Here is a 21,847-nt window from a genome sequence, read left to right on the forward strand (position 1 = left end):
TCCCTCCTTTCTTTCATTGACACTGTTTTTCTGTCTTTCACTTCCTCCCTCTCCCCCCCTTTGTGATTTTCTCTTTTTTGCTCTGGATCAAACTCTTATGTGGAAAAATAATTGCTAGTCCCCAGTAATGAGTACTGGTGGGCTCCATCTGCAACCACCAGCTCAAATTAGCACTCAGCTTACCTCCCCAGGTAATCAGTGAGGTGGCAGAAAATATGTCCACCTCTAACAAGGATCTTGCTAAGTTTCAATCAAATGCATCTCCCCTTGATTTAGCGGTCTCCACGTTTTTTAACACTGATGGCGAATCACTTTTTGACACAGCCAAACTACACCAACTTAATTCCAGTGAGCAGTCTTCCATTCTTCTTATGGGAAAATTCAGCCACTGCTGGCTTACAGACCCTTTAGCCTTTGGTTCACTACTCCTCTCTGGGCTTAATACCACTACCTACAATTTTTGGTAAGCCTTTCCTAACCCCAGATGTTGACCCAAACCTGCTTTCCACTCTCTTGAAGTGTAGTATGGACCCTCCAAAGATCATGGATTTCACAGTATAGCACTGCCAAAACTATCTCGTAGCATACATGCCCACTGACCCAATTCAGGCGGGAGGTTCCCGATTTTTAAAGCCAAAATTACATTATTTTAGCTGTCTTCTGCCTATAAATTGCCTCTGTTTCAATAGAGGTCAATGGAGAAAATACAATCCCCAGATTCTCTTTTAAATCTCCTAGTTTCCTGTTTCTGTTCTGAAATGTTGGCATGTATGCATTAGAAAGACCCAGGGGTGGCTCCTCGATTAGGGCGTTGCCCCCCCTCCCCACCCCACCAGCAGCAGAAGCTGCAAACCTTTCATCACGAAGGGATAATAAACTATGTTTAAGGGTGCATCAACAGCAGGGGAGACCTTTGTGGCTGTTTTACATTTTTTCAGTCATGGCCATGGGGACAGAGGAGTTTCCAGCCTTCAGCCCAACCACAGTTTCTTTAGTCGAATGGAGTGCTGAGGGTGGTGGAGGCAGTGAAGTGAACCTCCCTGTTCCCTTCAGAAATCAGGTGAGTGTCAAGTGCTGGTCTTCAAGTTTCTGGAGCAGCCTTTTTCGTTTGCCTCTCACATATGGCGTGCATCTCTCTTAAGCCTGCCTAGAGTCCAAGCTGAAATCATTGGATCCTATTCACACTGTGAGACATACTGAATATCAGTTCACAGTGGAAGAAAAAAATATCAGAATTAAATAACCTCTGAACCAGGCAGAGTCTGAACTGGCAAACAGGAGGAGGATACACGTTAGAGAGAAAGAAAAAGAAACAACTGTGAACTCGGTCAGCACAAGCAATCAGCATTATAGTGTTGTGATGCAATGACCTCAGTCCAGGTCTGACTATATAGTGAAAGTAATGCTCTGGGAGTGATTTGGCCATGCTCAGTTGGTAAAAAACAATCTCTCCAAAGAAGAGAAATATTATTTCCCAAAGTATATTATGGACTAGATTCAGCTTCAACGAAAACTGCCAGGGATCAGTGCATGTGGGAACTTCAAGACACCGCTCACCAGATGCTCTAGTGCAGCAGCATGAGCAACCCTGCAGCACCATCTGATGAGTATAAGAGACTCTGGGGGTCGGCGGGAGCACCGCCAACAGGCTGGCGGTGCTCCGCAGGGCATCCTGACCGCGGCGGTATGGCCGCGGTCAGAACAGGAAAAACGGCGGTGTCCCGCCGGTTTTCCGCTGCCCTGCAGAATCCTCCATGGCGGCGCAGCTTGCTGCGCCGCCATGGGGATTCCGACACCCCATACCGCCATCCTGTTCCTGGCGGTTCGCCCGCCAGGAACAGGATGGCGGTATGGGGTGTCGTGGGGCCCCTGGAGTGCCCATGCCAATGGCATGGGCACTGCAGGGGCCCCCGTAAGAGGGCCCCACAAAGAATTTCAGTGTCTGCTTAGCAGACACTGAAATTCGCGACGGGTGCAACTGCACCCGTCGCACCTTACCCACTCCGCCGGCTCCATTCGGAGCCGGCTTCCTCGTGGGAAGGGGTTTCCCGCTGGGCTGGCGGGCGGCCTTCTGGCGGTCGCCCGCCAGCCCAGCGGGAAAGCCAGAATGGCCTCCGCGGTCTTTCGACCGCGGAGCGGCCATATGGCGGTCCCCGCCAGGCGGGCGGCGACCGCCGCCCGCCAGCCTCAGAATGAGGCCCTCTGTCTTCAAGGAAGCACACAACACCTAATGAGACCTTAATTGAGGCACTCCAGACGCGGCTGAATGTGGAAAGACAATGTACTTCCACCACAAAGTAGGATCTGTCTTTGATTGTGACAGTAACACTCTTGCCTCCCAGCTTCCTGTTTTTTAAGGTTGATGGCCGCACTAATGTTTTTTCTTCCAAAGTGGGGCAGTTGATTCCCTGTGTCTTCCAAAACGTGAGTAGTTACTGCAAAGATTTTTGGAAGCTCGCACTCAGCACCGCAGGCTCCTGTGTCACATCTTTTCTTTCGAGAAAAGTATATTGGTAAAGTTAGCAGAACTGGTTGGGAGGGAAATTATTGTTGCTGCCTCAACATGGAATGCATTTGTAGCTCGATTTATTGGATTGGCAAGAAACTCACAAGCTCGTGGCCTATCAAAAACTGAAATCTCTAAACAAATGGGTCTTGAATTAACACTTCAAGAAGGAGGGGAATCATCTTTTGGGAGTCAACTTCTTGCTGAGGTGTCAATGGGGTGCCTGGATGTAACAGATGCTTACATTTTTTGATTTCAGATATTTCTCAAGTTATAATGGGACATCTAGTTGTGGCAGTTCTAATGACTTCCCTTCGGCATATCCTTGGCTTCGTGGCGCATCACTGTGGTGGCCCATCTCTACACCATGGTTTCAAACTGGGGATCTATAAGGAAGAAATTCTGCTGATGGTCCAACTTCTATGCACCGTGGGTTTTCACCATTGCTTAAGCTTTCTGGTGAATTTGGAGAAGTCACCTTATACTCCTTATTAAATTATGCAATTTCTCAGCTTCATTATGGACACCAACATCACCCATCTCAAGCTTTCTGGTGCAAAGCTGTGTCATCTGATGAGGGAACTCCAGCAAATGATAGACCGGAAATTCCTGGGTGATAGATTTCCTGTTGTCCTGGATTCAGACACTCTTTTCAGATCCCTGTCAATACAGGGGCATTTGATGTTGTAAGATTCTCCATTTGAAACATGGTTTTTGCTACTGACATTCTGTCCCTCTATATGAAGATTCCTTCAAGGAACTGCACTAGTAGTTGAACAATGTGGATCCTTGTAAGGACAAAGGCCCTGATTCTGACCTTGGCGGATGGCGGAGGCCGTCCGCCAAGGTACCGCCGACAAATGACCGCACCGGCCATTCTTACATTTCCGCTGGGCCGGCGGGCGCTCTCCAAAAGAGCGCCCGCCGGCCCAGCGGAAATGCCCCTGCAACGAGGACGCCGGCTCAGAATTGAGCCGGCGTAGTTGCAGGGGTGCGACGGGTGCAGTTGCACCCGTCGCGTATTTCAGTGTCTGCAAAGCAGACACTGAAATACTTTGTGGGGCCCTCTTACGGGGGCCCCTGCAGTGCCCATGCCATTGGCATGGGCACTGCAGGGGCCCCCAGGGGCCCCGCGGCACCCCCTACCGCCATCCTGTTCATGGCGGGTTTCCCGCCATGAACAGGATGGCGGTAGGGGGTGTCTGAATCCCCATGGCGGCGGAGCGCGCTCCGCCGCCATGGAGGATTCAATGGGGCAGCGGTAAACCGGCGGGAGACCGCCGGTTTACCCTTTCTGACCGCGGCTGAACCGCCGCGGTCAGAATGCCCTTGGGAGCACCGCCAGCCTGTTGGCGGTGCTCCCGTGGTCGGTGACCCTGGCGGTCACCGGCCGCCAGGGTCAGAATGACCCCCAAAGCCATTTTCAGTTCCCACACAGTGTTACCATCGAATGCGATATGAGCAGGTTGGGCTTAGACACCTACCTACAAGGTAGCGCAACTACAGGTAGCTAACCTTTATATTACTAAGCAGAATGTTCTCCAAAAAAACATAAGCCAAAGAAATATCCAACTGCACCATTCTGCTGTGGATCGAAGGTATACATTGTTAGAAAGCTGGGGAATCTAGGCCAAATAATCAAATGGCTCTGTCAAGAGAATCCTTACAAAAGACCTTACTTCCCAAGTGAAATATCTCCTACTGTATCTCTGGTGGCTACTCAAGGAACTGGAGGGATGCCTGCGACTGGATACAGGATGCCTTTATCCTTCAGGGAAGTATGCATCTTTGGGATTTCCATGAGCTGAACATCTTCGCCTCTCATCCCAGCTACCAACTTCACCATTTTGTGGGCTAACACCTTGAACAAGTTGCCTCGACAATGATTTCAAGTTATTATCCATGTTCTCTGTTGTGTATATATTTGCTATAGCGTGAATCGAGCCAAAAGGTAGTCGAACAATGTAGAGCGGCATCAAAGCTTGCATACAAGCATAAAGTCAACGAGTGATAGGAGAGGTATGTGGGTTGTGTATGGTTACTGCATTGTGGTGTAGTGTTCTTTAAAGAGGTGAGTGTCCAACTCTAAATTGGGAGAGCACTGGGCTGGTTCTAATGGATATGGGAATGTTGCATCAGATTATGGTTTCATACATTATTAGATTATGGTTTCATACATTTTTGTTTTTTGCATTTCTTAGTCTGCAGTCTAATGATGTCCTGGCTGCGGGTGTGCTGAGAACCACCTGAGATGGTGAGCTTGACTGCAAGATAGGCAGGGGTGCTGGTCATGATGGCTTTGTAAGCGATGCAGCTAGCTTTGAAGACTATGAGTGCCAGCAAGGGGAGCTAATGGAGTTGTATTAGGATAGGGTTGATGTGATCATATTTCTTCAGGCCCTAAATGAGGTATGCTAGGTTGCATAGGATGCCCCTAATAAGTGCCAGTGTGAAGTCTGAGAGGCCATAGAGTAGACCATTATTGTATCCAGGTGTAAGAGTAAAAGGCCCTTAACAACAGTTCTGAAGTCACTTTCTATCAATCACACAAAATGTTGCTGCCATTTCCTGCGGGGCTCCTAGGTACTGCACAGTTCTCTTCTTCAGTTTTACCATGAAAGACTTCCTTTTCCTTGCGGAATGTGGGGAGATAGTGCGCCAAGTGTATTTGTACATGCTGCAGAGTGATAGCAAGTAATTCACAGTCTGTACTTCTCCTAAGTCACTCTGTTGGTAAATTTTATTCTCTGTAGGTTGTAGTTAGATCTGTGTTGGCGAATCTTTAATTTTTCTCTGTAGTCACCTACGGCCTGATTTAAGAAAAGTGGCGCTGCACTAGGTGCAGCACTACTTTTCTTGTGCCTCTTAGTGCCCCTCTAGCACCACAATGTGTACGCTTTATCTAAGATATGGCGCATCATGGCGGTAGTTAGGGAACTAGCATCAGAATTTTTAACGCTAGTTCGGAGCTTTGTAGGTTTAGCGTCAAAAATGTATCCTGCAAAGCCCATTGAGGCCCACTGAAAACAATGGTGTGCCTCCTTTTAACACCTGCTCTGAGCAGGCCTCAAAAGTGGCCAAAAAAATTACGCAAAGATATCTCTTAGATTTCTTTGCACCATTTTTTCAGCCCCCCCTCCCCCCTAATGTGGGAACGCCCCCTTTGCATACATTATGCCTGGTGCAGGCATAATGTATCGCAAAAGGTTACAAAGTGGCGCAATGCATGCATTGAGCCACTTTGTAAATTTGGCGCAGTGATATTGGCCTTGTTGGGCCACATTACCGTAAAAAATAATGACCCTAATGTGGCGCAAGGAGGCGCTAGGGGCTCTAAAATCTGCCCCTTAGTATGTACTAAGTGAGTGTTTGTGTTGCAGCTTTTTCACCGCAGTGATTTATTCTGCAAAATGATCTCTGGCATCCGAGCTGGTTTGCTAGCTGAAGACTGTCTTCCAATACATACACTGTGTCATGCTTCTTTCATGCCTGTTGGAAGTCCATCCTGCTGCTTGATGTCCCCTGTGTTAGAGTTTCCCCCAGGGGGTACTTTAGAGGTATCTTATGCAGTGTCATTTTAAGGATTTTTCAGGCACCAGACAGACATATTTTGGAGCCCAGTTCATTACAACTTTTAATTGTATTACCCATTTTCTGCTAATGGAAGATTACATGATGTGAAATAAACTTTCAGAAACAGGATTCATACAAAATGATTTAAATAGGTCTTCCAGGACCCCCAGATCTCCTTCGGACATCACTGGGCAAAGAGAGACATCCTCAGTGATAGAGGTAGGAGAGGAGAGAGGTTGAGTTATGGAAACATGCGGAGTGAGGCAAGCTAGATAGAGAAGACCATTACCTCCTCAGGGGGGCCCTTGGAAAGTGGGGGCCCTAGGAAATTGCGCACTTTGCCGATGCCTTAAAACATCTCTGAATTATGCATATTGGACAGCAGCTCACGGATACGGTGGCATGGTTCGCTATTGGAACTCACAACACCAGACGGGGGGCATCTGGGTCACTTTTTCTGATGTGGCACCAGAACTTAAAGATGCTACTATGGATATTTAGCAGCAAGAAAAATGTACCCCATGTTGTTCTATGCCATGATACCATGATTTAGACAGCTTCTGTCCACACAGGGAACTTTTCTGCTGAGGTGATGATATAGTTTCTTTTTTTTGGGAGGGGGTGGAATCAGTTGACTGTTCTGTTGGTGTTTGGCCCCACATGCCCACGAGGTAAGGTCTGCCCTACATTACTTTCCCCGGTTTCTACCGCTAGTCTCATCTCCTCTGCTTCTCCCCACTTCTAGTTTCACATGGTAGTTGTCCCTTCAGCAGCCCGTAGCCTGAAAATACCTATCGGGCAGGGCAATTACATCTACTGTTACATACAGAGGCACCCACATGCCAGGCAAAGTCTGACCTGTGACTGATTCTACTCCAGCCAACCAACTTTTCATGGGCCCAGGTCAATTAGAAAAAATAGCTGCTTTCCCTGTAACGCTCAGATGTTTCGTTGTTTAAAAAGCCACTGTCACTTGGCACGGGACCGACCCGAGTGCTTAAGCTCCCGGTTCTCTTCAACTATCCTCTCTTCCCCACAACCCTCCTCCGGGCAGCGCGCTTTGAGCTACGGCTTCATTTACCTCACAAGACGACCCGGGAAATTGTGAGTCTGTTCCCGCGCGCCCTGGGACCTTCCTTTTATTCGAAGGTCTGAATGCGCATTTCCCTGGCGCGTGGCCATCTTGGCTTCGTCCGGCAATTAGCTCATATGGGAATCTCCAGAAGCGCTGGGCCAGGCCGTCGGGGGCCCTCCCCTTCCCCAGAAGAAGGTGGGGATAGGGGACACGAGGATATGGTGTGATAGTGGATCGGAGGCGGGGGAGGCAAGAGACGATATGAGCAAGTGAATCGTGGGAGGAGGGTACGCAGAAAGAAGGCGGGGCTATGGAAAAAAGAGAAGCAGTGATGGGTGGTACCACCAAGGGTTTGGTCAGATAGAAAGGATAGTGGAGGTGGTTAAGGTGAAGATGATAAAATGGAATGACACCAGAGTGGTCCGTGAAGGAGTGTTTGGAAGATAACGAGAGGGAAGGTAGAAGGGTGGGGGAAGAGCAGTTAAGGGTGCAAGAAGGAGGGTGGCTGACAGCGAGGATCAGCGCAAGGAAGTAGTCAGAAAAATAAAATGTCTCCATCCACCATACTTTGAACATTATCCCGAATGGAGTCATATTCTTGCTTCCACGAGGGAATTCTGAAAATGTAAAATATGCCTTTCACACCTCAATGAATTTTGCCATCCTTTTATCCATCCTTTTTTCTCACCATCCACCCACCAATACATTCATCCATCCTTCCGGCTATCCTTTCTCAATCTCTATCCATCCCTCTTTTCTCCATTCATCCTCATTCTCTCTACCCATTAATCTTCCTCTCCTTCCATCATTCTCTTCATTCATCATTCTCCCCGTCGATGGACCCAGCCTTCTCTTGTTCCATCCTTCGCTCCCCCCGTTCTTTCGTCCAGTCTTCTCCCCTTCTGTCTCTCCGCCCAGCTGTCTATGCATCTACCCTTCTTCCCATCAATCCCTCCCTCAGTCTTCCATCCACCCGACCATCATCATTCTTTTTGTCCTTTTTTTGTCCCTCTCGCCTTCCTTCCTTTTCATCTTTTCGTTTGGAGCACTCTTGTACCCTCGCCACAGCTCCATCCTGCTATTCTTTTCCAGTCGCCTTGGTGAGGTTTTCTTTGATGACTCCTGCAATCAAAGTTAATGGCGCAATAAATAACTTTTTAAAGGTTTAATCTTACACCACTGCTCTGCTGCGCCACTCCACATTAGGGTAAAATGTGTGTCACGGTTCCTGACGCCTCTGAGCGTAGGTATGATTAGTGCAGCCTTTCAGGGCCTACGTGTGGGGGCCCAATGCACCCTAGTTGTGCCTGTCTTTTACGACAGTAAATATACGTGTGGTCAGCTAGTAGGAACAAATACCAAATTAATTCAGCCAAAACGGGGTTATAATTCCACCCATTCGTAGTAAAACTTAATTTCTATATTTATTAATTATTATTTAGAAAAAGGACGAGAAAACATTGAAAACAAACAACCTCATTCTCAAAACAGCTAAAATTTACATACCTGTATAGACGAAATCCTGAATGACAATATCAATGCTTTCCAAAATCTTTGTTAATGTGGTTATGTCACCCTGTTAAACAAAAATCCACATATCAGTAATGGTTGTACTCTGTGAAACACATATCTCACTCTGTAGATATTTCCTTCTATGTCTTAAGAGAATGTGTGATATATAGTCCTTGATTAATAAATATTTCTTACAACCTCACAGTAATAACCCAATTGTTGACACGTTTCGGCCCCATCACTTCTGGGCCTCATCAGGACAAATGGAGACATCAATGCCTGAAAAAGGTTCCAAACATGTACCTTAAACTCCAGCTACTCAGGTCTGGTGTTCTTTAATGGACATCTAAGTCAGCGACTACGTCTAAAACAAACGTGTCTACATTTACATTCTGCACGTGTGCTGAAATCCTGCACGAGAGCGAGCCCGCTTCTGTAAGCCCGGTGTTTAAAAAAATGCCGCGTTGCGGGCAGCAAACAAGAAGGAATATTAGGATTCAATTCCCCTGCTTTCGTTCAGACCACGGCTGCTTGCTTCATCACTAAGAGTGTATGAAAGAGAGAGAAGGATGAGAGTAGAGTATAGGAAGCAAATGGAGAAGTCAGAAAGCCAAAGATGGAGGAAGTAGTGCTCCAGATAAGGGGATGAGAGAAATGAAGTCGAGAGACTTAGAAGTGTGAGTGCAAGCGAAAGGAGATTAGTGTGTGAACGGGGAAGGTTGAGAAAGAAATGTGATGTGATAGAATGATGACTTGCAGCTTACCCTGAGGTGAGTACTTTAAAAGCTGGGTGTTTTAAGCCCAAGGTTGTTGGGTGCGCAAAGTGGAAAGGTCAGAACTTTACTGAGAAGGATTCCAAATCCACCTTCCTTGGAAGTTGCCCTGGGAGAGTGGCTGACTGTGGAGTGTTCTGTGGGGCAGGGAGCTTGGCGCCGCATGGCCATGTCCTTCGGATCTATCCATGTTTCCACAATGGCAAAAACATGGAGGGGGAGTGAAAGCCTACGTAGAAAAGTAGGTGTTTTTTGTTCAAGGTAGATTTGGTGTTTTCATAGCAGCATGAGAATAAGAAGGTGGAGGTTTGCCTGTTGGCATGTCAGTGTTTGTTGGATGGTGTGTCTAGGGTGCTGTTACTTCTGGGGATGATGTATAATGGCACGTAAAGGGTGGGAAATATAGGTTGACCTAGCATTCGGGACACCCAGGAGAAACCCTGAGAGCTATTAGGGGGCCTCCTTGACCAGAATTGGGCTAATGTCCCCTATTTTCTTGCTTATATTTTTAGCGTCTTTTGCACAATTTTGGTACATACCCTCTTCGGGATGTTTCTAGTGGACAGAGACACATCTATACCATGTCATTTCATATGGTAATTATTTGTGTTTTCCTTCATAACATTTCATCTCTTGAACTAATGATCTCTATCTTCCTTTTCTTTTTTTGTTCAGAATTCTCTCTTCCAGCTTAATTTGGCATGTACAACACGGTTTTTAATTATTTTACTGTAATTGTAGTTTGGTTGGTTATTAAAAAGGTAGCAAACACACTTTTCTCTGAGAATTGCTCAGTTTAGCCATGTTGCACTCCTAGAAACCTGTTGCCTAGGGAAGGTTCCCTCATGATAATTGAGGGAGCTGAGCCCCATCTCACAGCAAGGCTATGATCATCTGTGACCAAGCTACAAGAATTTTAGCAGCCTCAGCAAGAATAAAAGTTTACAATTTTGGACCTTCTCCCCTCCCTTGGTAAAAAGGCACTTTAAGCAATGTGATGAAACCTAGCAGCCGCTTGTGGCCTTTGATGGTGACACTGTAAGGCAGCCAACTACAATGCCCTAGTGTAGCATTTGCCTAGGCCGTGACCTCTTTTTCCCAGAGCTTGTCAGGGCAGTTTCTCGCAAACCCAATGAAAGAAGGATGAAAGTATGGAAAATTACATTATAGGTCAACGTATCTATCAATGCGTGTGAGATTATAGGTTGTGCTTGTGATATCTTTCAATTTTTTTTCGATCTGCACGTTGCCAACACATGTTTGTAGGGTGTAATACAGTATTTTAGTCTAAAGAGTGGTCCACAGTTCTATAGCAAAGAGCTATGTAATGTTTGCAGCAGTGGATACTTTAACTATAGTACTCCATAGTTTTCTCCTATCCTTAATCCCCAGGTTAATACCAGCCTCATCCTCTAAACTTCCAGCAGGGATTTTAAGTAATCAATGTAGTTCTATGAAAGCTATGATAAAGAGAAGGTGCTAAAATAGATCCAGTACAATCGCCACTGTCCACCCTAACATATATACTAACTTTCTCACAATATTGTTAGCTTCTTATCCTAATGTCAACCAATTTGTCAATGTGCCTACATGCCTCAATCAACAAGACATATTCAGTTTCCAACTCAGAATAGTTTTCAACCATGTACTAATAAATAGCCATCCATCCGGATATATGTCTCTCTTTCAACACCACGGCCTACTTAGAGCCCAATTTGGAAGATGGCGGTAGGGGAGAATCTGCTAGAAAAGATTCAGATCCTCCATCTGTGTTTTTGCTAATGCTTCCACCGAATTCAAAGTTCCATACATTGTAAATGTCCTGCCAGCAAAGGCACCTCTCAGGCTGCTAAGGGATCATGATAACTCCATCAGTAGTGTTTGTGGCTCAGCCCGTTCGCACCATGTCCACCACCATGTTGGACTGAGTTAGCACCAGTGCTTCAAATAGGCCGGTACTGTCCGTATTGAGTACCAGCACGTTTTTATTTTAAGAGGGAAGGTACCGGCACATCTCAAGAAAAACGTAATACTTTTAATTGGAGAGTACCGGCACTTCTCGGAAACAAGCAGGTACTCTGGCACAGAGTACCTGCACTTTAATTTTTCCATTTCAAGCACTGGTTAGCACTACAAAGACTGCCAAGCAAAAGGTGGCAGACTTTACATCCAGGGAACCCTGCCCCTGGCATGTTATGGAGACAGTTGCAATCAGGATGGACCACCACTTTGGAGATACTGCTCCAGTGTCTGCTTAAGTTGCTGATAATTCCACCACCCTAAACGGGCATTGGTGGAATTTCTTCTAATGATTCCTCCCTCGCCCCGACTTGGTGGTTTCTCTCACCGGCTAGGCAGCCACTTTGACAGAGAAATTGCCATAGCACCAAAGTCAAAATGCATTGCATTTTCCAGGGTCAGTGTGATGGAAGGCATAGATCTGCTACACTGGCAGAAGAAAATTCCGCAGCCAAAACTCTATATAAGACTGTAAGAATTTTTAAACCTGCCTTGGACTTTTTTATTAAACTGAAATAAACAATTTTACCTATCAGCCAAGAGTTCATACAGTTCAAGAACAGTGTTTATTTACCATCGAAATATCGATGAAAGAACAGGGTGATAATTCAACACATTGAAGAATTACCCTGGATCAATAGTGGCATTCATCAGCTGGATCATAGTATATTGGCTGTATGTCTGGCTGGTGATAGTTCTGATAATGCACAATATGTTCCTTGTGCTGAGCAAATGTTGTAGACAGTGCTGGCAGTGCTAAGCTCAGTGTGGGGTGTGTAAATTATGAGATATCCTCAAAGAGATTGTCAGAATAGCTTGTGTTCCGTGTGCAGGTTAGCCTATCCTACCATCGATTTACCTATGCATTTTGACAGATATAGCTTTGGACTTATAAAGGGTAAGGCATAACTCCAAAATGCGATCTAGTTCTGGGTCAAACACGACAAAGGGCAACTTGGCATTTGGTCTTTTAATCAGAAGAGATTAATGCAGTGCTTTGCAAGGCTGTCATCTAAAATGTGCTCCTGCTTTTCTCATGATATGCCACACTACAGCCTGTTCACATCTGCTCATGGCGTTGAGTCTTTTCTCTACTTAAGGTGAAAATCTATATTCTGGGTAGGAACACCCGAACCTGGGAGTCAGAACCTGATCAATAGTTTGCAAAACGTTGATTCATAACTTACCAACTCGCAATTTGGAGAAAAGTTTCAAACATGTCCATTCCATATTGCATTTCAGTAGAGGTCGGAAACCCTATTTTGCGATTCAAACAAACTTTTCTGAATAATTACATTAGGTTAATACATTGGAAAAAGGGAAAACCCTGTGATTTGGTGAATCACAGAGATTCTGACTACAAAATCCCATTGTACATCTCGCCCTTAGTGTTAGGGCAGAAGGCTGTACTCCCTTGCCTTCAGCTTTTTTCCTTCTAATTTACATTTTTAGTGACCTTCATTTGAGTTTTGATAAGAAACATCCACAGGGACCAGACCTTGTCCTTGTCTCAATCGTGTGGGTAATTAGGAGTGAGATATAAATGACCAGTTCACTGATGACCTCAAATATTAAAAGGGTTGCTGCCTATTACTTTGAAAACCTTTTTACTCATTTTCAAATATCTGAAATTTGCCTTGCAGAAGAGTAAGATATCTTGTGCGCTGCTTAACATGGATGAATCAGATATATTTCATAACCTGCGTCCCTTAAAACACGATTACTGATTTAGTTGACTAGTCTGTGAGCATCCCATCGTTTGTAAATCTGTATTAATGTGTCTTTGGAGAATTGAGTTCATTTATTTGGATGTGAATCCGTGAAAGGCTTGCTTAATAGGTATCCATTGTGATGGAGGAGCTGAATTTACTTGATTTCAGATGATTACAATAGTTCATAATATTTTACACTATTTCCCAGCTCATACCTCTGTTTCACGTATCCCACGACGTGTGAGATACACAAGAGATGTTATCCAATGTGCCTCTGCTGAAGCAGGTGACAGTGAATTTCACCCTATACATGAAGTGATAAGATTCCTCTTTACATAGATGTTGATGGTAGCCCTGGATGGGCTCCAGTTATGATCTGACAAACCTTTACATTGCAGAGATTGGTAGAACTGCAAGATTGGTTGAAGGCTGACGTGATAATGTAAATGTGAACTAGTGTCAAGGAGGAAACATTGCCAGCGCAAATTTGTTCTTGAAAATTTGAGTTGTGGGCAACTGATCTACGTATATAGAGGTAATCCATGCAGTCTGTACAAGATCTATATTTTTTGAGTGTGCAAATTGTCAGAGGTTGAGTTTGCTGCCTTTGTATTGGGGAAATGGGAGTGATACTTATTGCCCTGAGTGCACAGGAGCTTGTAGTAGCGGCGGCTGCCGCAAATCTCAATGGGAGGGGTGAGTGGGACGGAGGAAATAAAATAATAATCTTTTTTTTTTTTTAAACGTACCTGTGCTGCTGCTGCTGCCGCCGCCGGCCACCTTGCTCCTCTTCTCTCCTGATGGTGTCCCAGCAGTCCCTGGGACACCAGCAATGGCTCCCCACACAACCCCGGCGCTACTCTCATGCTATACCCAGCAAGAGAGCAGTTAGCATTGGTCTGAGTGGCTGGGTCTGCTGCTCAGACAGTGCATTAGAGTCTGTGCTGTTTCTCCAACCTGGCTGTGCAATGTAGCCAGGTTGGAGAAACCTAAGTGCGCGTTCTGTTTGGCCGGCCTAAGAGGGACGGCCAAACTGACATGCACACTTAGTACACTCACTCCACTCCTCCTCCCTCCCATGGCCCAGCCTCGCCCCTCCCTGCACATGCTGGCTGAGCCAGCAGCTGAAAATTAAAAAGATAGTAAAATATTGTTTTATTTTTCAGCTGCTGGCTCTTAGCCAGCGGGGCGACGCTCCTTCGCCATTGCAGAGGAGTCGCCCCTGTAGCCTTAAGAGTGGATACAACAGCCTGTAGGGTCCTTATGTGATTGACTTAAGCTTTGCCCATCGTGATCCAAGAGCCCTGCCGACCCTTTTGATTTGGCAGAAGTCAAATCAAATACAATGTGAATCCTTTTTTTCTGTGTTTGGATATTGAAAGCTTAGGCCATAAGGGTGGGTTCTTTGAATAAGAGCTTTATTGACTTTATATCTTGGTGCTTTCCCTTCTTCCAATTACTCTCATACAATTTCACTTGGTATTTCTTGTTGCATGGTATGTGGTACTAATTTCCATGCTCATTTGGCTTACCCTGTTATAGTCAAGGTAAAGACAGTGCTAATTCTCTGATAAGAGGAACCTTTTTTAATATAACAGTACAAGGCTTGCTAGCACATACCATTGGTACAGACATACAATTCCTGCCAGTACTAGATTTTGGAAGGGCCAACCCTGTGCCCAGTGGGTCTCTGGCCCCTTTGTAATTTAGGTATGCAGAATATGGACCATATTATATCATTCTGCCACGGTTAAGAATAACAGGGTTGTAGTGTTTTTAACACTTTTTCTGAAACTGGAAGAATTTTCTTCCAAGTGAAATGAATGCACCTTTTAAGATGTTTATTAACATATATTTTTAACTTTGCGTTGTACACTGAAATGCCATCAAATGTTTTTAATCGCTATCTTATTACTTGATATTTGTATTTTCTCTTTTTTGTTGACCTCAGTCACGGTTAATAGCAATACATTTGACAAGTTAACAAGAGCATCTCCTACGAGGGTACATGGGATTACCGCTTGGTAGGCTTTATGTCATCAGAAAGACTAGCTAGCATGGAGGATAACACACTGATACAGTTCTAATCACTCTTGACTAGACCTGCTAAACTTTGATACTTTTGTTGTTGCTTAGGTCAACACATTTGTTTTGTATATTTGCATAGTGTCTTGCTTGTGTTACACAATTTCATCATGCCTTGCTCTCTTCCAGGAACTGGTGTTCGTTCTCTGTCACAAGGATTGTCTCCTGCCATGTTCAAAATGGCACCTACCTCCAGAGGATGTACCAGAACTGCCGCTGGCCAATTGGCTGTGTCGGGGGAAGGTAAGAGCAATTACCTCCTCACAACTCCTCTGTCGTTCTCAGAGCTCCTCTCATTCCACTCTAACATCATGGTTCTCGACTCCTATGTACACCTTACACTTTATCTGACATGTATTCCTTACTGCTGGTAAGGTCTCTTTTTTATTTTGCTGGTCTCTCTTTTATTTTGCTCTGCTTGTGTTATTATTTTTCTTTTCTCCAATCTCATAATCTTCTTTCTGTCCCTCTGTTGTCCTCTTCCCCGTGTCCTCTCACCTGCCTTGCCTTAACGCTCACTGTTTCCTGTTAGCTATCTTCTGAAATTGTCTCCACCTTAAACTCTTGCTCTTTGCCTTTGCTTCTCTTTTTTATATTCCTTTTTTGTGGTCCTTCTTTCATCGTCCTTCAATAATGCAACTTCCAAAATGCAATATTGCATTACACTGCAGTAAAAGTGAGTTTTTTCGGGCATTGCTTTTTGAATCATGCAATGGCTAGGGCAAGGCCTACCACAAGTAGAGCTAATCAGCTTGTGGGGACTCATAACGTGCATTCTCATTTGTTCTGTTTTTTTTTTTTCTTGCAGTTACAGAACTGTGGCAAGGCCGACGTATAAGGTGGCGTACAAAACAGTGACTTCCCTGGAATGGAAGTGTTGTCCTGGGCACTCAGGAGCGCAGTGCGAAGAAGGTAGGAGCAAGACTTTCTAGGGGCTCCCTCCTTCAAGCTATACTTCTTGGCAGCTAAACTTCAATGGGTCGCCCGGTGGGTAGCCGGCAGGAACCTAGGGAAAACTTGTCTTCACTCTCTCCCCCCATCACTGCCTCTGATATCAGGGAGCTTCTCCTCCCAGACCAACCTCCTCAGCCTTAGCAAGCTCTCCAGCTGTGGGTAGCAAACATGTGGTTGTGCAGGCTCCACACTCTTACCCACCACGTTGTTCCACATGCCTTATTCTTCCAGTTAGCTGGCATCCCATGTTACCTGGCTCTTACTCCAGCGGGGTCTTACGTGCCTGGCAGGCGTGCCAGCTCAACACGCTCGGAGACCTGTTTTCCGATGGTCACCGCCTCTCCTTCTTCAGGAGGACTTCGATCTTCCGTTTGGGCAGTTCCTCATCTGTTAGCGTTTACCCAACACTTGCCATAGGGTGTGGGAATGCGAGATGAGGGGACCCCAACACATAGGGGGTCATTCCGACCCCGGCGGGCGGCGGGCACCGCCCGCCGGGCGGAAACCTCCAAAAGACCGCACCGCGGTCAAATGACCGTGGGGGTCATTACAACTTTCCTGCTGGGCCGGCGGGCGATCGCCAAAAGATCGCCCGCCAGCCCAGCGGGAAAGCCCCTGCAAAGAGGAAGCCGGCTCCGAATGGAGCCGGCGGATTTGCAGGGGTGCGACGGGTGCAGTGGCACCCGTCGCGATTTTCAGTGTCTGCAAAGCAGACACTGAAAATCTTTGTGGGGCCCTGTTAGGGGGCCCCTGCACTGCCCATGCCAGTGGCATGGGCAGTGCAGGGGCCCCCAGGGGCCCCACGACACCCGTTCCCGCCAGCCTCTTCCTGGCGGTGTAAACCGCCAGGAACAGGCTGGCGGGAAGGGGGTCGGAATCCCCATGGCGGCGCTGCAAGCAGCGCCGCCATGGAGGATTCCCTGGGCCAGGGGAAAACCGGCGGGAAACCGCCGGTTCCCCTTTTCTGACCGCGGCTTTACCGCCGCGGTCAGAATGGCCCGGGAAGCACCGCCAGCCTGTTGGCGGTGCTTCCACTGCCCTCCACCCTGGTGGTTTGAAACCGCCAGGGTCGGAATGAGGGCCATAATGTCCTACAGACCCTGCTCACTTTTGGCACTGGCCGCCTGTAAATCATCTGACTCTACTAGGGGCTGCGAGGTCACACAGATATCTCAGTTCAGTTCAACAACTTTATTTGGTCAATTGACCATAAAAGCACAATTAAAAACAAGAATAAAAAGGGTTCCTAATACTATACAACCATGAAAGAGTCATGCTGCATAAAATGTAATACGAATTTTCACCCACTAAAAATACATAAAAAGCTTAAAAACAATTTCTAATTAAAAGCATTTACATTTCATGAGAATGTAAACATGTTATAAACCAAGCATCACTTTACGATGCATATTTCCTTCTCAGTTTCAATGCTTCCGTGATGAAATTTAAAACTGAACAACAAATCAGTGGGGACTCAAGATATTGTAGGAAGACCAACTCCTCCTGATGATTATTAAAATGTCTTCCTCTAAGAATGGGGCAAAGAAACTGTGACCTAAAAGAAGGATACAAAGGCAAAAAAGCATAAAGTGCTTAGTTGACTTCTGCAATCTTCCATTGCAAGGGCAACAGGGTAATGCTGGAAGCCAGGTGCCTGAAACAGGAAAGGCCAATAAAAAGTGGATCTTGTTCTTGCAGATCCCTCCAAGATAAAATCTAAGCTCCATGTCCTTTGTCTATGTTAGATAGGGCTCCATATCCACAGGAGTTGACAACGGTACCTAAGATTGGATCATCACTGAATCCAGCGCTTTCATCAGCCTAGCTTCCTCTTTACAGACCATATAGTTTTCCCTTACCAGGTTTGTTTAAATTTGGGAGTATGTTGTCTGGCTCTTCAAAGTAAGCAATCAAGCCCAGGCTACAAAGAGTACTTTTAATATACTTGAGCCAGGGAATAGCTAACATATTGCTTAGCTCTAGACAATCTTTAACACTACTTCTAGTAAGACCTAATTCTTCAGAAGTCCATATTTTGATCCACATGAGGATAGGGGACAAATCTACCCTATTTTCTAAGCACTCTAGCCCAATTTCATTGTGAACAAAAACACTTGGGGTGGCCTTTGAGGTCCCTAAAAACCTGTTTAGGAATTTATTATCTGCCCCCTGTAGGGACTTGGGTATTATGTGTCCCCAGACCCCCTCTCCCTATGTGCTTGCACTAAGAGCTTTGCCTTTGCACAGCACAATTATTTCTGCTTCTGGCTTGTGCCCTAACTTCCTAGTGAATCTAAAATTGACTCACTGGAAGCCTCCATCCCCTGCCTTCTTTGTGTAATTATTCATTCCCACTGCATATTCCGCTGAATAGAATACCTAAATAGTTAAGATCTCTTGCCGTTAAAATTTCTGTTCCCTCAATTATTTTTTTCTTCATGCGGGTGTTCTTTGGGACACAAATCATAACATAAGATATTTTATAATTCACCTTAAGCTTCAGCTCCTGTATGAAGTGAATGATACAATTTAAGAGAGGTTGTAACCTGTTTGCTGTACAGGCGATCAAAACCGCGTTCTCTGCATATAAGAATACTGGAGCGGGGGGAGAACCTATTTTAGGGACATCACACGTAAAAGATAATAAGGAAGTCTACAGAGTATTAATATAAGCTAAAAATTAAGAAGGGAGCTAAAACACAGCCCTGTCTTACATCTCGTTGAACATTAATGAGTGGCACGTAGTCCCCTTGTTGAGTATAGAGGACCCCATCTGAGTGTCTTGGTATAGGCTTTGTAGAATGTGTAACAGTGCACGGTCAACCCCTGCCCGATTCAAGATATCCCACAGAATATCTCTGTCTACCAGGTCAAAGGCACAGGAGAGGTCCACAAAGGCCATGTGTATGGCCCCTCTCCTGGCCTTGACGTATTTACTCCGGATCAGAGATAGATTAAGTGCTTGCTCGGTCGTACCTAAGCCCAAGCAGAACCCATAGTGGGCATCAGAAATTTCCTATTTTCTAATCTTGATAGAATAACGCTACCAAATATTTTACCAGAGGCACCTAGCAATAAGATAGGCCTATCATTTAAGGGGGAGTTTTTCTTTCCTTTTTTAAAGATTGGGACTATTATGGATTTCCTCCAAGTCTCATTGGGTCCCTCCTTTACAACAGCTTTAAAAACAGTGGTAATCAGGGGTGCCCAGAAATCAAGGTTGTATTTGGAAAGGTCAGCTGGGACCCCGTCTTGCCCTGGTGCTTTCACTGTTGCAGAGCTTAGGATCGCCTTAGTGACTTCGGCTACTGTGATCATCTCGTCAAATTTGCAAAGTTCTAGGGGTGCTACAGAAGATGCCTTAATGGTTGTAGACTTGTATGCTCCTTCAGGTGTGCTGAAAATATCTGTAAAGTGCTGGACCCATTCTTGCTCCAGTGTTTTAGAATCTATACCTGTAAGGAAGTTTTCTGAGAAAAAAAGGTCTGTAAGCAGTCTCCTAAAATGCTTGGTTATGCTTCAAAAGGGCTTCTCTTTATTAATCCTCACAGGCATCTCATTGCATCCCCCTCTGAGCCAAATGGGAGGGCGAGATTGGGAGGGTGCTCATAGATAAGGAGTGTGTAATGATGTAACATGGCTCCATGCCAGAACACTGGGCATGGAACCAGCTTGTTCTGAGGTTCTGTGATGCAGGGTTCTCTGCATGACAGTTGATATGCTGGCTGTTGGTTGAGGCTGTAATAAATACCTCCTACCACATATCTTCATCTGGTGTGGATTCACATTATTACACTGGCGACGAGGGTGGGATAAAAAGGAACCCAGAGGAAGGGACAGCCTCAACAACAACAAAGAAGGAAGAGCTTGGATTATTTAAGAGAAAAACGGAGATAACTTACAGAGACGTGCTGGGAGAGGATCGAGCGTCTTGCAGCATGTTCTAGCTTAGAAAAGTGTGAAATTGCGGTTGTAGGGGCTTTGTGGAAAGCTGTTTGAGCATTTACTAAGGATCAAAGTGGTCTCTGGATGCTTCACGACGTCAGAAGGTCAGTGAGCAATTGAAAAAGGACTGTAAGCTGTGGGAATTGTTGGCGGCCATCTTGAGTGTGGTGAAAGGAGAAAAACAAGCCAGATTGAATGAAGAAAATAGACTGGATGTTTGGTTGCGGCCATTTTGAGTGAGGAAAACGATCCGAGATTGCTCAAGGAGAAAGCAAGCCCAACTGCCTGAAGAAAACGGACTAAATGTTTCGTGGCGGCCATCTTAGATGAGGAAGAAGGAATTTAAAATTTTTTTTTTTTTTTTACGGCGCAATTGTTGGAGGACATCGAAGAAGAACATCGACGGTCTATTGGAAGTTGAAACTTAGACGGAGGCTGGATAAGGATCACTATATTGGTTTGTGGTCACGGGAATATACATTTCTTTGGAAACTTTATTGCACTTGTGGAATACAAGTATTGGGCGTTGTAAAATGAAGTAAACTTAAAAGGTCGTCTCTGCGGTGACAAACACACCTGAAGACCCGTGTTTGATATAGCGGCATCGTGCTGGGACATACGGTGACTGGGAAACCTTTTGGACTTTAAGTACTTTTAGCAACTAGTAAGGTTTGGAATATATTGTGGGGAAGAAGTATTTTACACCTCTTGTGAGTATGCAGAATGTTACGGCGCCGCCGTTTTTCTTGTCAGATCCAGGAGAACCGGTTATTAAGTGGAAGAAATGGAAAAAGATTTTTGAGAATTATGCCAGGGTGTGTGGTACGAATTTGAGTGGTGAAAGGAAGCAGGCACTTTTGTTACATTGTTTAGGGGGTGAAGGACAGGAGGTGTTGGAAAATCTACCTCCATTGTCGCAAGCTGATCAGAGGGGGTTGAATGAATATGAAATATGTGCAAGACAACTAGATTTACATTACTTGCCAAAGATTAGTACTATTATGGAAAGGTACCATTTTGGTTTGCGGGAGCAAGGGAAAGAGGAGAGTGTTGAAGAATATATTACGGCGTTACGGAAGTTGGCTTCAAGTTGTAAATTTGGGGCGTTGGTAGAAGAAAGGATTAGAGATCAGTTTGTGCTGAGGTGTTGCAGTGATAAAGTGAGGGAAGAACTCTGGCTAAAGGACGAGCCACCGTTGGATGAGGTTGTTAGTATTGCAAAAAGGGTAGAGCATATGTTAAAGTGTGTTGGAGAACTAAGTAAAGCACATAAAGAAGACAAGGTCAGTGTAAAAGCACAAGAAGTGGAGTGTCAAGTCATACAAAAAGATGAGAAGAAAAAAAAGTATGAGGGTGTCCGTGAGAAAGGTGTTGTAATTGAAAATAGTGCAGAAAAGACACAGGGGAATAGGAGGTTTGCAACACCTTTTCAAGGAAATTTCTACAGATGTGGAAGATTTGGACACATGGCTAATGCAAGTGAGTGTCCTGCTAATAGGATTACTTGTAATGTTTGCGGAAAAAGAGGACATTTTGGGAAAAACTGTAGGATGAGGAATAGGAGAGATTCTAGATCAGAAATAAAGGAAGTCAGTTTTCAAGTTAGTGAGAGTGAGGTGGAACATCCCTCTGAATGGGTTTTGGTGGGGGATGTTAGAGTCAAAATGAAATTTGATTCGTGCTCTCACATCAC

At 45.3% G+C, this 21,847-nt stretch overlaps 1 protein-coding gene across 4 annotated transcripts in view; it reads left to right on the forward strand.

Annotated features, from left to right (window-relative positions):
• Positions 1–21,847, forward strand: part of EMID1 (EMI domain containing 1) — a 421,712-nt gene that overhangs the window by 19,683 nt on the left and 380,182 nt on the right. For all 4 annotated transcript variants that reach the window (XM_069214563.1, XM_069214564.1, XM_069214561.1 and 1 more), the window contains exons 2-3: positions 15,385–15,498; positions 16,064–16,167. In XM_069214563.1, coding sequence (XP_069070664.1) covers positions 15,385–15,498; positions 16,064–16,167 — 218 coding nt within the window. The remainder of the gene's footprint in view (positions 1–15,384; positions 15,499–16,063; positions 16,168–21,847) is intronic.

This window comes from Pleurodeles waltl, chromosome 11 (assembly GCF_031143425.1).
Source record: "Pleurodeles waltl isolate 20211129_DDA chromosome 11, aPleWal1.hap1.20221129, whole genome shotgun sequence".
Taxonomy (NCBI): domain Eukaryota; kingdom Metazoa; phylum Chordata; class Amphibia; order Caudata; family Salamandridae; genus Pleurodeles; species Pleurodeles waltl.